The sequence below is a fragment of the Aristolochia californica genome, unplaced genomic scaffold, assembly GCF_029961685.1.
Source record: "Aristolochia californica isolate CCGP_79_NKW_82.1479 unplaced genomic scaffold, dmAriCali1.0.hap1 SCAF_9, whole genome shotgun sequence".
Taxonomy (NCBI): Eukaryota; Viridiplantae; Streptophyta; class Magnoliopsida; order Piperales; family Aristolochiaceae; genus Aristolochia; species Aristolochia californica.
Window position 1 is genome coordinate 31,425,705 of NW_027182290.1, and position 11,588 is coordinate 31,437,292.

An 11,588-nucleotide genomic window follows, 5' to 3' on the forward strand; every position below is an offset into this window, starting at 1 on the left:
ACAATATAATTTCATAGGACTTGTCTGCTCAATATGTAGTTCTTGTATCAGATTTTTTATCCATAATACTTCACATATTGCCTTGATCATTCCCCTGTATTCGGCTTCAGCTGACGATCTAGCCACCACCTCTTGTTTCTTACTTCTTCAAGTAACCAAATTTCCACCTACAAATGTAAAGTATCCAGATGTAGACCGTTGATCTTCTATTGACCCAGCCCAATCGCCATCAGTATAACCTTCAATTTTCAAGTTTCCTCCCTTTTTAAATAAAATTCCTTTCCCTGGAGATGATTTCAAGTAGCACAGGATACGATTGAAGGCATTCATATGTTCTTCACTTGGAGAGTGCATAAATTGACTAACCACACTTAGTACATAAGCTAAGTCTAGTCTGGTATGTGCAAGATACATTAACCTCCCAACTAGTCTCTAATAACGCTCCTTGTTAGCAGGGACTTGATTTGAATGTGTTCCTAGTTGCAGATTTTCTTCCATAGGAGTACTGACTGGACTACATGCTGTCATACCAGTTTCCTTCAATAAATCCAAAAACATATTTTTGTTGAGATAGAAAAATTCCTTCCTTGGATCTGGACACTTCAATACTAAGAAAATATTTTAAGTAGCCAAAATCTTTCATTTCAAATTCTCTAGCAAGACGACTTTGTAATGATTTATTTTCTTCTGGATCATTCCCAGTTACTATCATATCATCAACATATACAATAAGAGCTGTGATGACCTCGTTGTTATATTTCAGGAAGAGAGTATGATCTGAGTTGCTTTGCTTGTATCCGATAGATTTCATAAAATTTGTGAACCTTCCAAACCACGCCCTCGGGGATTGCTTCAAACCATATAGGGATTTCCTTAGTTTACATACTTGTTTGCATAATTTGTTTTGCATAATACATCCAGGAGGTAATTCCATATATACTTCTTCTTGGAGATCTCCGTGCAAAAATGCATTTTTTACATCAGACTGATATAAGGGCCAGTGAAGATTCACAACCAGAGATAGTAGAATCCGAACAGTGTTGATTTTGGCCACTAGTGCGAATGTCTCTATATAATTGATCCCATAGGTTTGAGTATATCCTTTAGCGACAAGCCTTGCTTTGAACCTTTCAATGGTGTCATCGGCTTTATATTTAATGGTAAATACCCACTTGCATCCAACTGGTGTCTTTCCTACAGGTAGGTCAACCACTTCCCATGTTGAATTATTTTGGAGGGACTTCATTTCTTCATTCATAGCTTCTTTCCATTTAGGATCTTTTAAGGTTTCCTGCACACTACTAGGAATAAATATAATAGATAATCGATTCACCAATACTTCATTTGCCTTTGATAATCTATGATAAGATACAAAATTATGCATGGGATACTAAAATTTAGAGGTGAGAAGAGGTTCATAATTGACTCTAGGTTTTCCTCTTGTGGTTCGATGAGGTAGCACTCTTAGTTGAGTCTCGGAACTTACCTGAGGCTCAGACATGGACTCAGACTCAGAAGGCAATTGATCCATTGGTACATTATGAAGGGGGGAAGATGGCGACTGAGACTCTGGTTGCATTACTTCCATATGGTTTTATCTTTCTCCATCCTGTGAATCATGCTCATTTGTATCATTTTGATGTCCATAACTGTAATCTAAATATTGACCACTTGTAGTATCCAAGATATCGAAATGATGATTAAGGGTCTTCAATTCAATCATTTTCTCCCCCTGTATTGAAGACTCGGGAGTAGAATAATAATTGTTTTCTTCGTGAAATACCACATCAAGAGTGACATACAATTTGCGAGATGGAGGATGATAACAACGATAACCTTTCTGATGTTGAGTATAACCAACAAAAATACACTTGAGAGCTCGGGGTTCCAATTTATGTCTCAATGACTTATGGAAGTGAACAAAGGCTATACACCCAAAAACTTTAGGTGGCAGAGTCTGCACAACAGGTGAACTGATGGTTTTATGAAGAACACTTAAGGGAGTCTTAAATTGTAACACACTCGAGGGTATTCGATTGATAAGGTAAGTTGCAGTTGTGATGGCTTCACCCCAGTAACTAACCGACATATGAACCTCAAACAAGGAAGCACGAGCAACCTCAAGAAGGTGGCGGTTCTTTTGCTCTGCAACCCCATTTTGCTGAGGGGTGTACGGACAAGTAGTTTGATGAGTAATACCATGATCATCTAGATATTCTTTAAAACTTTGATTCACAAATTCTCCACCATTGTCACTTCGAAGAGCTCGTATTGTAAAATGATACTGAGTGACTATCATTCTGTGAAATTGTTTGAACAATGAACTAACTTCACTTTTATACTTCATTAAACAAATCCAAGTCATACGGGTGTGATCATCAATAAAAGAAACAAACCACCGTTTATCACTAAGAGAGGTTATATTTTCTGGACCCCACATATCAGAGTGAATAATCATAAAGGGTGTTGGACTCCTATTCGTGCTTATTTGGAATGGAACACGATGGTTTTTCGCCAATTTAAATACATCACACTTAAAATCTGATAATAGATAATTTTGCAAAAAGTGTAGGAAACAATTTTTTTAAATAACCAAAGGATGAATGACCCAACCGTTTATGCCATAACCAAATGTCAGAATTTGCAGATTTATTCTTCATTGAGAACGTTTGGGCTAACTGATCAAAACTCTCTGGTTGTAGATCAAGGTAATAGAGTTTCCCCCTTCTAGTACCATACCCAATTGTCTTTTGAGTTCAAATGTCCTTAAAAACACAAAGGTTAGGCCAAAAAACCACAATACAATGTAGAGTACGAGTTATTTGAGCAACTGATAATAGATTATGATTGAGGGTTAGAATAACTAATATAGAATCAAGACTCAGATTTTCAGTGAGAGTGATAGAACCTTCTCCAATAACGTGAGATGTAGTACCATTTGCTGTAGATACGATATGTTAAGCAGATGGTTTCATACTTTTAACATGATGATTGTCAAAGGTCATATGATCAGTAGCACTAGAATCAACTATCCATTCACTATTTCTACTAGGAGCAGAAGTATTAAGAACCTTACCAGATGTAGCGATTAAGATTGATGCATCCTCAGTTGTGTGAGAGGTGGAAGGTTCTGCTACTACAGCGGAAGCATGATTATTTGATTTGGAGTTCCGTTTGCGAGGTGCTTTGGTAGGATCCCACCATTCTGGATACCCGATAAGTTGATAACATCGTGACTTTGTATGCCCAGTCTCACTACAGTGAGTACAAATGCGCTTTGGTTTGGTTGTTCCAACCTCATAGCTTCGATTCTGAAATCCTGATGTTCGATTTTGATCACTGTTAGGACCAGTTCGTCGAGCTATTTTAGGCTTAGCTCGACGTGCTACCATTGCAGATGTCTCAACTTCATTATTTAAAGTGGTTCTATGAACAGAGTCACGACGTACATAAGCATAGGCTTCTTCAAGATCCAATATCAGGTCTTTTCTGTGAATTTCTCCACGGACTTGTTCGAATTTTGCATCCAATCTGTTTAAGAAAATATGAACACGCAATCTTTCAACGGATTTTCTATAAACGATAACATCATCAGGATCTTTCATTATAATCCTGTCACGATGATCAAGTTCTTGAAAAATTTCCACAAGATCACCATAATACGTTGATAAAAGGTGACCAGTCTGTTTGGTGCAGAAAGATCTCTGATTCAATGAAAATAATTGTGATTCATCTAACCCATCATAAAAAGCTTTTTCCAGAGCATTCCATATTTCGCGTGCGGTACGCAGCCGAATATAGCGCTTCATAATATCTGGTGACATAGAGGTTAACAACCACCCCTTGACTTTTTGATTTTCAGCATACCATTTCGCATAGGAGGCAGCATCCGTTTCTTGTGAAAATGGTGTTTTTCCTATAATATATTCGAGCTTTTCTCGTCCCGCAATTTGCATCTCCATGATCTGGGACCATACATCATAGTTGACTTCAGTAAGAGTGACGCTGGTTGTAAAACCAGAGTTTTCGGATTGCACATGAATAATCGGTGTTGATTCTTTCGACATGATGAAATAGAAGATCGGTAGATTGGTGATGATCACCCAAAAATATTGGTCCGGTCCATTTTCTATTCGCTGGGTTGACCAGGTTTGGGTCTCTGATTGTGGTCCTGTCCTCTTTCTGAATAATTTTTTTTTTGGGTCCGATCCGGTCCGAAAAGTTGGGTTGGGTATCTCTGTTTCCGGTCTGGTTCAAGAAGATCTTGCGACCCGCTAGAAAAATAAAATGCGGGACCTAAGTTAACGAAAGCGAATTTTTTGCTTACCTTTGTCTTCTTCATCGACGGTGCGGCTTCTTTATTGTCGGCAACGTTCGGGTTAGCGGTATGCTAGAAGGCCGAGCGGTGGCTCGGATTCAATCTTTGGCGTCGTCCCAACGGTCCACCGGAGTGGGGGCAACGACGGAGATAAATCGAGCTCGAGACATTGGTGCGGCTCTTCATCTTCTGCATCGGTGATGCTGGTGCCGATCGCTGGAAGGTAGTTCGGCGGCGGTACGTGGAGGGATTTCGGAAGTTCAGGTGGCGGCGGTTTTGTGTTACAGCGACGGCCAAAGAGAACCTCAAACAACTTCTTCTTCGTCCACGGAGCAGACCTGCTCTGTTTTTTTTTTTTTTTCGGCGACAAAGTTGCAACTCTGTTCTTCGGCTACGGGAGAGACGACGGGACAGAGCTTTCGCTCTATTCTTCGACGACAAGAAGGAGAAGGAGAAGGAGAAGGATTTTCCTGCTCTGATACCAAGTAAAAAATAATACTTCAATTACGATCTTGATTTCTCATTCACATCATCGGCTTAAATAGCCGTTTTACAGAATATACATGGAAGAATTTGAGTGATTAACGGGATTACCCCAATCACCGGATTTACAGAATATTTACATGATTTCTCTTTAAGGGAAGAAATCTCAGAGTGAATCTTAACAGTTCATACCATATGAGCCTTTGTGTCTAAGTCTTTGTCTCCCCCTTTTATTTTTTTTGGAAAAAAACTATTTGAAGTTGACAAAATTGAAATAATCTAATATTACCTTGTCATAGAATAAGCAAATTATGTGTTTATCTCTAATAGGATATTCGAATAAATAGATATTAAAATCATAAAATTAAACAATCATGTTTCCTAAATTGGTCTTATGGGGTTGGTTTTCTCGTTTAACCTAACCCGTGCCTATCCATACTTGGCCAGGTTCACTACTTGGATTAGGGAAAAACCCGACCATCGCCATGAGTTCACGACTGCTATAGTCTGAAGAGGTCAGGTCGGTAATTTTGCTCTTCTTAGTCAAGTAGGTGCATCGTGATAAGTCCAGCGAATATATATATATCCTTGTCACGGTTTAGGGTTTTCTTCTGCAGCCGAAGCAAATTAGGGTTTTAGGCGTAGGGAGAGCTGCAAAGATGGTGGAGAAAACGAAAGGAAGAAAGGAGGAAGTTGTTACAAGAGAGTACACTATCAATCTCCACAAGCGTCTACATGGATGGTAAGTCAATGATCTTTTCGACCACTTTACCTAGTTTATCTTATGGGAATTCAGTTCTCTATTCACGGATCTTTTTTTATTTTTTATTTGTAACTGTGTGAATCTGCTGATTTACACTCTAGCGGCGGTGCTTTGATGTTTCTGGTGATTTTTTTATCTTTTTGAAGTAAGCAAGCGGACGTTTCTTTATGGCTGTTATGTATAGTAAGACTAGATTCATGCTGTTTAAAAAAACTAAAAGTAAGAGTAGATTCAATAACACGGAACAACCAAAGGCATCGTTATAGAACTGTATAGGGGAGTTTGATGCTTTGAATTTGTTAGAGGTCGTCTATCATATGGTTTATCCGAGGAACTTGTGTTTTCCGTTTCAGTATTCCCTATTTGTTAGTACTATATTATCATTTTGTATACCGTCCTATTTTCATATTTCCGGGAAAGATCTGAACTGAATGTAGTCATTTATTCATTTTATCCTCATTATATTGTATGGCAGTCTTTTTTTTTTTATAAATTAGGTTCGACGTCAAGACGTTTCGGCTTTGTCTGCATTATAATTACATCCATAAAATATTTGATTGGACTTTACATTTCGTTGAACAGCTCCTGAGCTTGTACCTGTTGGTTCTGAGTTATGCAAACTTGGTTTCGTTTTCGGTTTTTCGGGGTGAAAAATAAAGTTATTTATTAAATGGCTCATAATAGCTTCCTAAATAATTATATGTGATGAGTCAATATTTGTGGTAGCTGAGAACATTTTTTTTCTTCTCTGACCTCCTAAAAGTTTGCTGGCTATATACCATGTGTGAATGAGACTACTTGACGAACTGGATTGGTACAATGTCATTCTTCACGGTAGGATGCTTTTCTGACCCTGGATTCTGCCATCCATACTCTTTGATTTGAAATTTAAAAGAAAAAAACTTTATGGAAGTTCGAATTTTATCATTGCCATGAGCTACTTGCCTTCTTACTATCATTACTATGAAGTGAACACAATTCATCTGATTGCTGAGCTGGGTTGAGTGGGAGGTGGCGAAGGTGGGTTAAATGGCTGGTTAGGTGTTAACAAAATTGCAATAGTTTTTGTTACAATTTGGAAATGACTTTGAAGATGATTATTGGTCTTCTAATAGCGTGGGTACTCCTTTGTCATTTTATGCATTTGGTAGATGTGCTTTCTTGTTCATCTAGGATCTGGAAGTCCTCTATTTCATTTCTTAATGTAGTTTGAAGTAGATATGGTATAGACAGTCAGTAGCACTAGGTTAAATCTTTACGATTTTTAGGGTATGGCTTATCCATAACTTACCATTAAAAGAAGAAAAAAAATATTTTGATTGTGGCAGGTGGGATTAATTAACTCTGTACAAAAACTATCTTTTTATTTTTTGACGAATAGTCATGGCCTCTGTACTAGTTGAATTCTTTTAAAGCATGGCCTCAGGCACATGCTTCTGTTAAAGGTTAAGATCATTATTTTTAGCTTGTGAATGATTTTAACTAGCCAGATATGATCCCAATTTCTTTTGCCAGACTTCTCGGAATGACATCTGTCTAAAAATATGTCAGTGGTACTAACATAATCAAGTATTCAGGAGAGCATGCTTTACGTGTATGATTTAATCCTTGAGTTGGTAGCCTTTTTATATGACCGGTCCTCTGCGTTGTTGAGGAGCTTGATTATTATATGTGTGCATTTTGAACACTTCAATTCTTCTAGTTAGCTCTATTTATGATTTTCTATACCAGTATGTAGTGTTCTTTTTTTGGGGAAAATATAACTTCTTACGTGAATTGTGTTGGTGATTATGTAAGATCTGTGACCTGAATCTTTAGTCATTGAGGCGTCTCTGTTCTGTGCATGTCATGAAGAATTTTCATGTTTTGGTTTTTGAACAGCACATTCAAGAAGATGGCTCCCAAGGCTATCAAAGAGATCAGGAAGTTCACCCAGAAGGCCATGGGGACTACAGATGTGCGTGTTGATGTTAAGCTAAATAAGCACATTTGGAGCAGAGGAATTAGGAGTGTGCCCAGACGAGTCCGCGTGCGCATTGCTCGGAAGAGGAACGAGGAAGAAGATGCTAAGGAGGAGCTCTACTCACTTGTGACTGTTGCTGAGATCCCAGCCGAGGGGTTGAAAGGTCTCGGAACTAAGGTCATTGAGGAAGGGGATTGAACTCCACAATTTTATGTTAGGTAGCTGGTTTTTAAGTTACATTTATTCTAGTCGTGTTGAAATTTTGGTGCAACTACTTTCTCACAAAAAGAAAAATGGTGCAACTAGGTTGTAACTTGAACTGTGAATCATCTCATAAGTTGGTTAGACGTGTTATGCGTGTGGTTCATACTCTATTGTGGCTTGAGCACAAATTTCTTTCCCACTTTTTCCTTTTACCCCCTGCTTTTTAGGTTATTCTATGGTTCTAATATCCAGAATTAAAAGTTCATTTATTGGCATGGGTCATTGGAAGATTCGGCTCGTTGTCTCATCTTCGATTCCTAAATCCGAAAGGTTCATAGCATGGCAGGTAATTTCAAGTTTTTGAGGATAGAACCCAGCGCTCTCTAAATCAGCGAAACACCATTTCAAGTAGGTATTATTAATCTGCTTCAACAAGTGACATGAAGATCAAGCCATTACTGATAACAATTCCCCCTGAAAAGGGAGCCGGGAATTCGAATTCAAACCAGCATGTAAAACTCAGATGTAGTATCTCCATCTGTCTGCATACCCCACACCACAACGCGGCCTCCGATTCGCCTGATATGTGAACGCCGGCCAACGAGATTGTGCCTCCTCCTGGTCTTGGTTCTGGAGTAGAAACTGAACTCTCGGCGCAAAAATCTGCTTGAAAAGCAACAGAAACTCAAATTTCCTGTACGATATATAAGTAAAGATGGAACTACTTGGGTAACAGAAACCTCCATTGTAGATCCAGTTTCCTTTACAACCAGTGAAAGCAGTGAAAGCGGTGAATTGAGAAGCTGATAAAGCTAATGAAGCGTAGTAACCCAGCAGTAATATCTGTTCCCCTAGATCTTCCACACGATCCCATCCCTTCTCCTCGCTTCTCTCGGCTCCCTTGTGTCTGAAAACCTCCATGCCTACTTCCCCATGACTATCGTAAAGACGATTGCACCCCACGACCTGCAACAACTCTCCGTGAACCGATTCAACCAGATACCGCTTGCTGCTATGATAATCTTTCCTCTCAGGCGCCGGAGCAAATTCGATAGTCCTTGGGGACCGGCGGGAATTAAGATCGCAGACTACGACTCTTCCACTATAGTCGACCGCGTAGAAATGCCCCTTGTGACAAATCAGGTCAGCTGTATCCTGAGTTTGATTTATGTCCAGAGCCACCCAAGTGTTGTTCTCTGGTTTATAGAAGGCCAAGCATTTCTGTGGACCATAGAGGGCCATGACGATGAAGTCGGGGTCGGAAGATGAAGCGGGTGGCGATGATAGGACGGCCTTCCATAAGTACTTCATCTTGTCGGAAGACTGCAAAGCGGTGAGAGGAGGAAGGGGCTTTTCCAATCCGGTGAAATGATTGAAGAGGGAGACTACGCAGTTACTCTCTACGGTGATGACCCAACCGCCATCCCCCGTTCCGCAGACGCGTTTGCTTTGTGCAGCAGAAGGGATGGAGAAAGGGGTGGTGGGTGTGACTAGCCAAGGAAGCTGACCAGGGAGACGATGGCGGTTATTGGTGGCAACCGAATTCCACAATGAACAAACAGCGCCAAAGCGAATGTAATCTGAAATTAGGGTCAACTTGATGGCTATTAAGGCCAGCAGCTCCTCTGGAAGTGATACCCAATCAGGGGAAGAAGCCATGGCGATTGTAGCAGCGAAGATATTTTCTTCCTTTCCACAGAGCTGATGTGAAAATACAAAGACTTTCAGATCATTGTCCGACTGGCCATTATATGACCTGCATTTCGTGATATTTATCGGCCTTTCCGCATTCTGATGTTAGTTTTGTCGATGAGTAGTTGTCTTTAGCTCCATTAACAAGATGAGTCTATGTGGTTTTTGTAATCTGATGAGGTTCAACAGTAGGCATAACAGCGACAAACGCTCTACGTCTTCGCTTACTGCTGTGTTTTTAATTCAATTCTTTTAGCTTCAAGAGTAGAGATTGTGCATGGCCGATCTCGATCAATTACCGTGACGGGCACGAAACTCCGTCTACTTCAAGCGGATAGAGTACAAGTTCTGCGACGGCATTGTCTTGAAGTCCATATCAAAATTCAGAACCCAACTGGTTTTCTGTAAATGACTCGAATTTAAGAGAAATAATGAGTCACAATCACAGAAATAATTTACAGAAAATACTCATAAGTTGGTACAGGCCAAACATCGAGGTAAGTAGGCGCCGAAGAGAAAATACTTTTAGAAGTAATTAAATATAAAGCTAATCCTATACATTTTCTTCCCGTCACAATCGACGAAATAATCTAAGGGAATTTTCCTAAAATACCCATTTAAAATAAATTATTTTCAAAAACATTGACGTCATCAAAATATTTCTAAAATTACCCAACTTTGACCAGTCAAATGCCTATGTGGGCAGTCAAAAGTGACACATAAGCTTTGACTGCTTATATGTCACATCATTATTTTACCATGTCATCTACCACATAAGCTGACACGTCATTAAATACAAAATTAAATAATTTTTTTTAAAATAAAAAAATCAAATTCATATCGTGCCACATAAGCCCTCACTTGTATGTTTTTTTCTCAAAAATCTCTCTTCCTCAATCTTTCTCCTCGCGTCTCCTCTCGCCCCCTCTCCTTTAGCCGCTGCCACCGTTCGGCCACGGTTGCTCGCTCTCCTGCTGCTGTCACTCGGCCTTGGCCGTTCCCCTGTTGCCGCTCGCTCTCCTGCTGTCGCTGCTCAACCTAGCCCTCGATCTTTCTCCTCGCGTCTCCTCTCGCCCCTTCTCCTCTAGCCGCTGCCGTCGCTCGGTCTCTGCCGCTCTCTACCTAGCCCTCCCCCCCCTCTCTCAACCGCTCTCTCTTCGTCTCAACCTCATCTCTCATTATTCTTCTCCGCTCCCCTCTGTTCATCCTCTCGCTTGCAGAGTAATTTTTTAGGGTTTTTGTTAATTAAACAAAAATCTAATTATTGTGTTTAATTACTGTATTAATTTTTTTTGTGAATAACAGTGCATTGGGTTATGTTTCTGAATAGAACGCATTGTTTTCTGATTCAATTAACCCAACTAGCCTAACTTGCAAATCTGATGAGATCAGTCATGGCAGTTCAAATGGATGAATAGTGTTTTATTGCATCGAAGTTTTTCGATCCTTAAAAACGACAGAAACCAGTCTGTTGTTTTGTTCAATTTTTTAACCTTCATAGACTTCGCTAAACCCTTTTCAATCTGCAGGCTCGATTCGCTAGGGTGGTAATTATAATTAATTATTTATTTTACTATTTTATTTTGTTATAAAAAAGTAACATAAATAAAAATATTAATATTTTGTAAATATTTATTAATTTACCCTTTTATTATTTATCCAATAAATTTTATTTTATAAATATTATTTTCTCCGTATGCAATTAAAAAAAGCCTCTCTTTATAAATAGTGATGATTTAGTTTAAAAATACTTGCTTGAAAATAATTTAATAATATATTTATTAATATGTTAACATGATTAATCATATTATTTTCATTTCTATAGGTTTTAATTAGATTTATCATGATTTTAAGTAGAATTTTAAAATTTTATTTGTCAAATAATTAATTTACAAACCAAATTACTTTTAAATAATCAAAATTATTAATAATTTTGGTTTTTTCTATTTTTGGCTTCGAGACATAAAATTTATTATTTTTCCCAAAGACAGATATTAGGTAATAAAAAATGTATCTAATTTTTTTATTTTAAAAAAAAAATATTCAATTTTTTATTTAATGACGTGGCAGATGACGTGGTAAAATAATGATGTGTCAAACGACGCGTCAATCTATGTTTACTGCACTAATGATGTGGCAACACATAAGCAGTCAAAGCTTACGTG

General features: G+C 38.6%; 2 protein-coding genes across 2 annotated transcripts; one reads left to right on the top strand and one right to left on the bottom strand.

Annotated features, from left to right (window-relative positions):
* Positions 1 to 5,396: 5,396 nt before the first annotated feature.
* On the top strand, positions 5,397 to 7,943 carry LOC137940465 (large ribosomal subunit protein eL31-like). The gene is made up of 2 exons (XM_068785543.1): positions 5,397 to 5,543; positions 7,446 to 7,943. Exons 1-2 carry the CDS (start codon positions 5,461 to 5,463, stop codon positions 7,723 to 7,725), a joined length of 363 nt encoding a protein of 120 aa, XP_068641644.1. The 5' UTR covers positions 5,397 to 5,460; the 3' UTR covers positions 7,726 to 7,943.
* Positions 7,944 to 8,149: 206 nt separating this feature from the next.
* LOC137940776 (F-box protein At2g26160-like) lies at positions 8,150 to 9,496 on the bottom strand. Its single transcript, XM_068785901.1, has 2 exons — positions 8,472 to 9,496; positions 8,150 to 8,394 (listed from the first exon to the last, which is right to left on the bottom strand). Exons 1-2 carry the CDS (start codon positions 9,388 to 9,390, stop codon positions 8,150 to 8,152), a joined length of 1,164 nt encoding a protein of 387 aa, XP_068642002.1. The 5' UTR covers positions 9,391 to 9,496.
* Between the last annotated feature and the right edge of the window lie 2,092 nt (positions 9,497 to 11,588).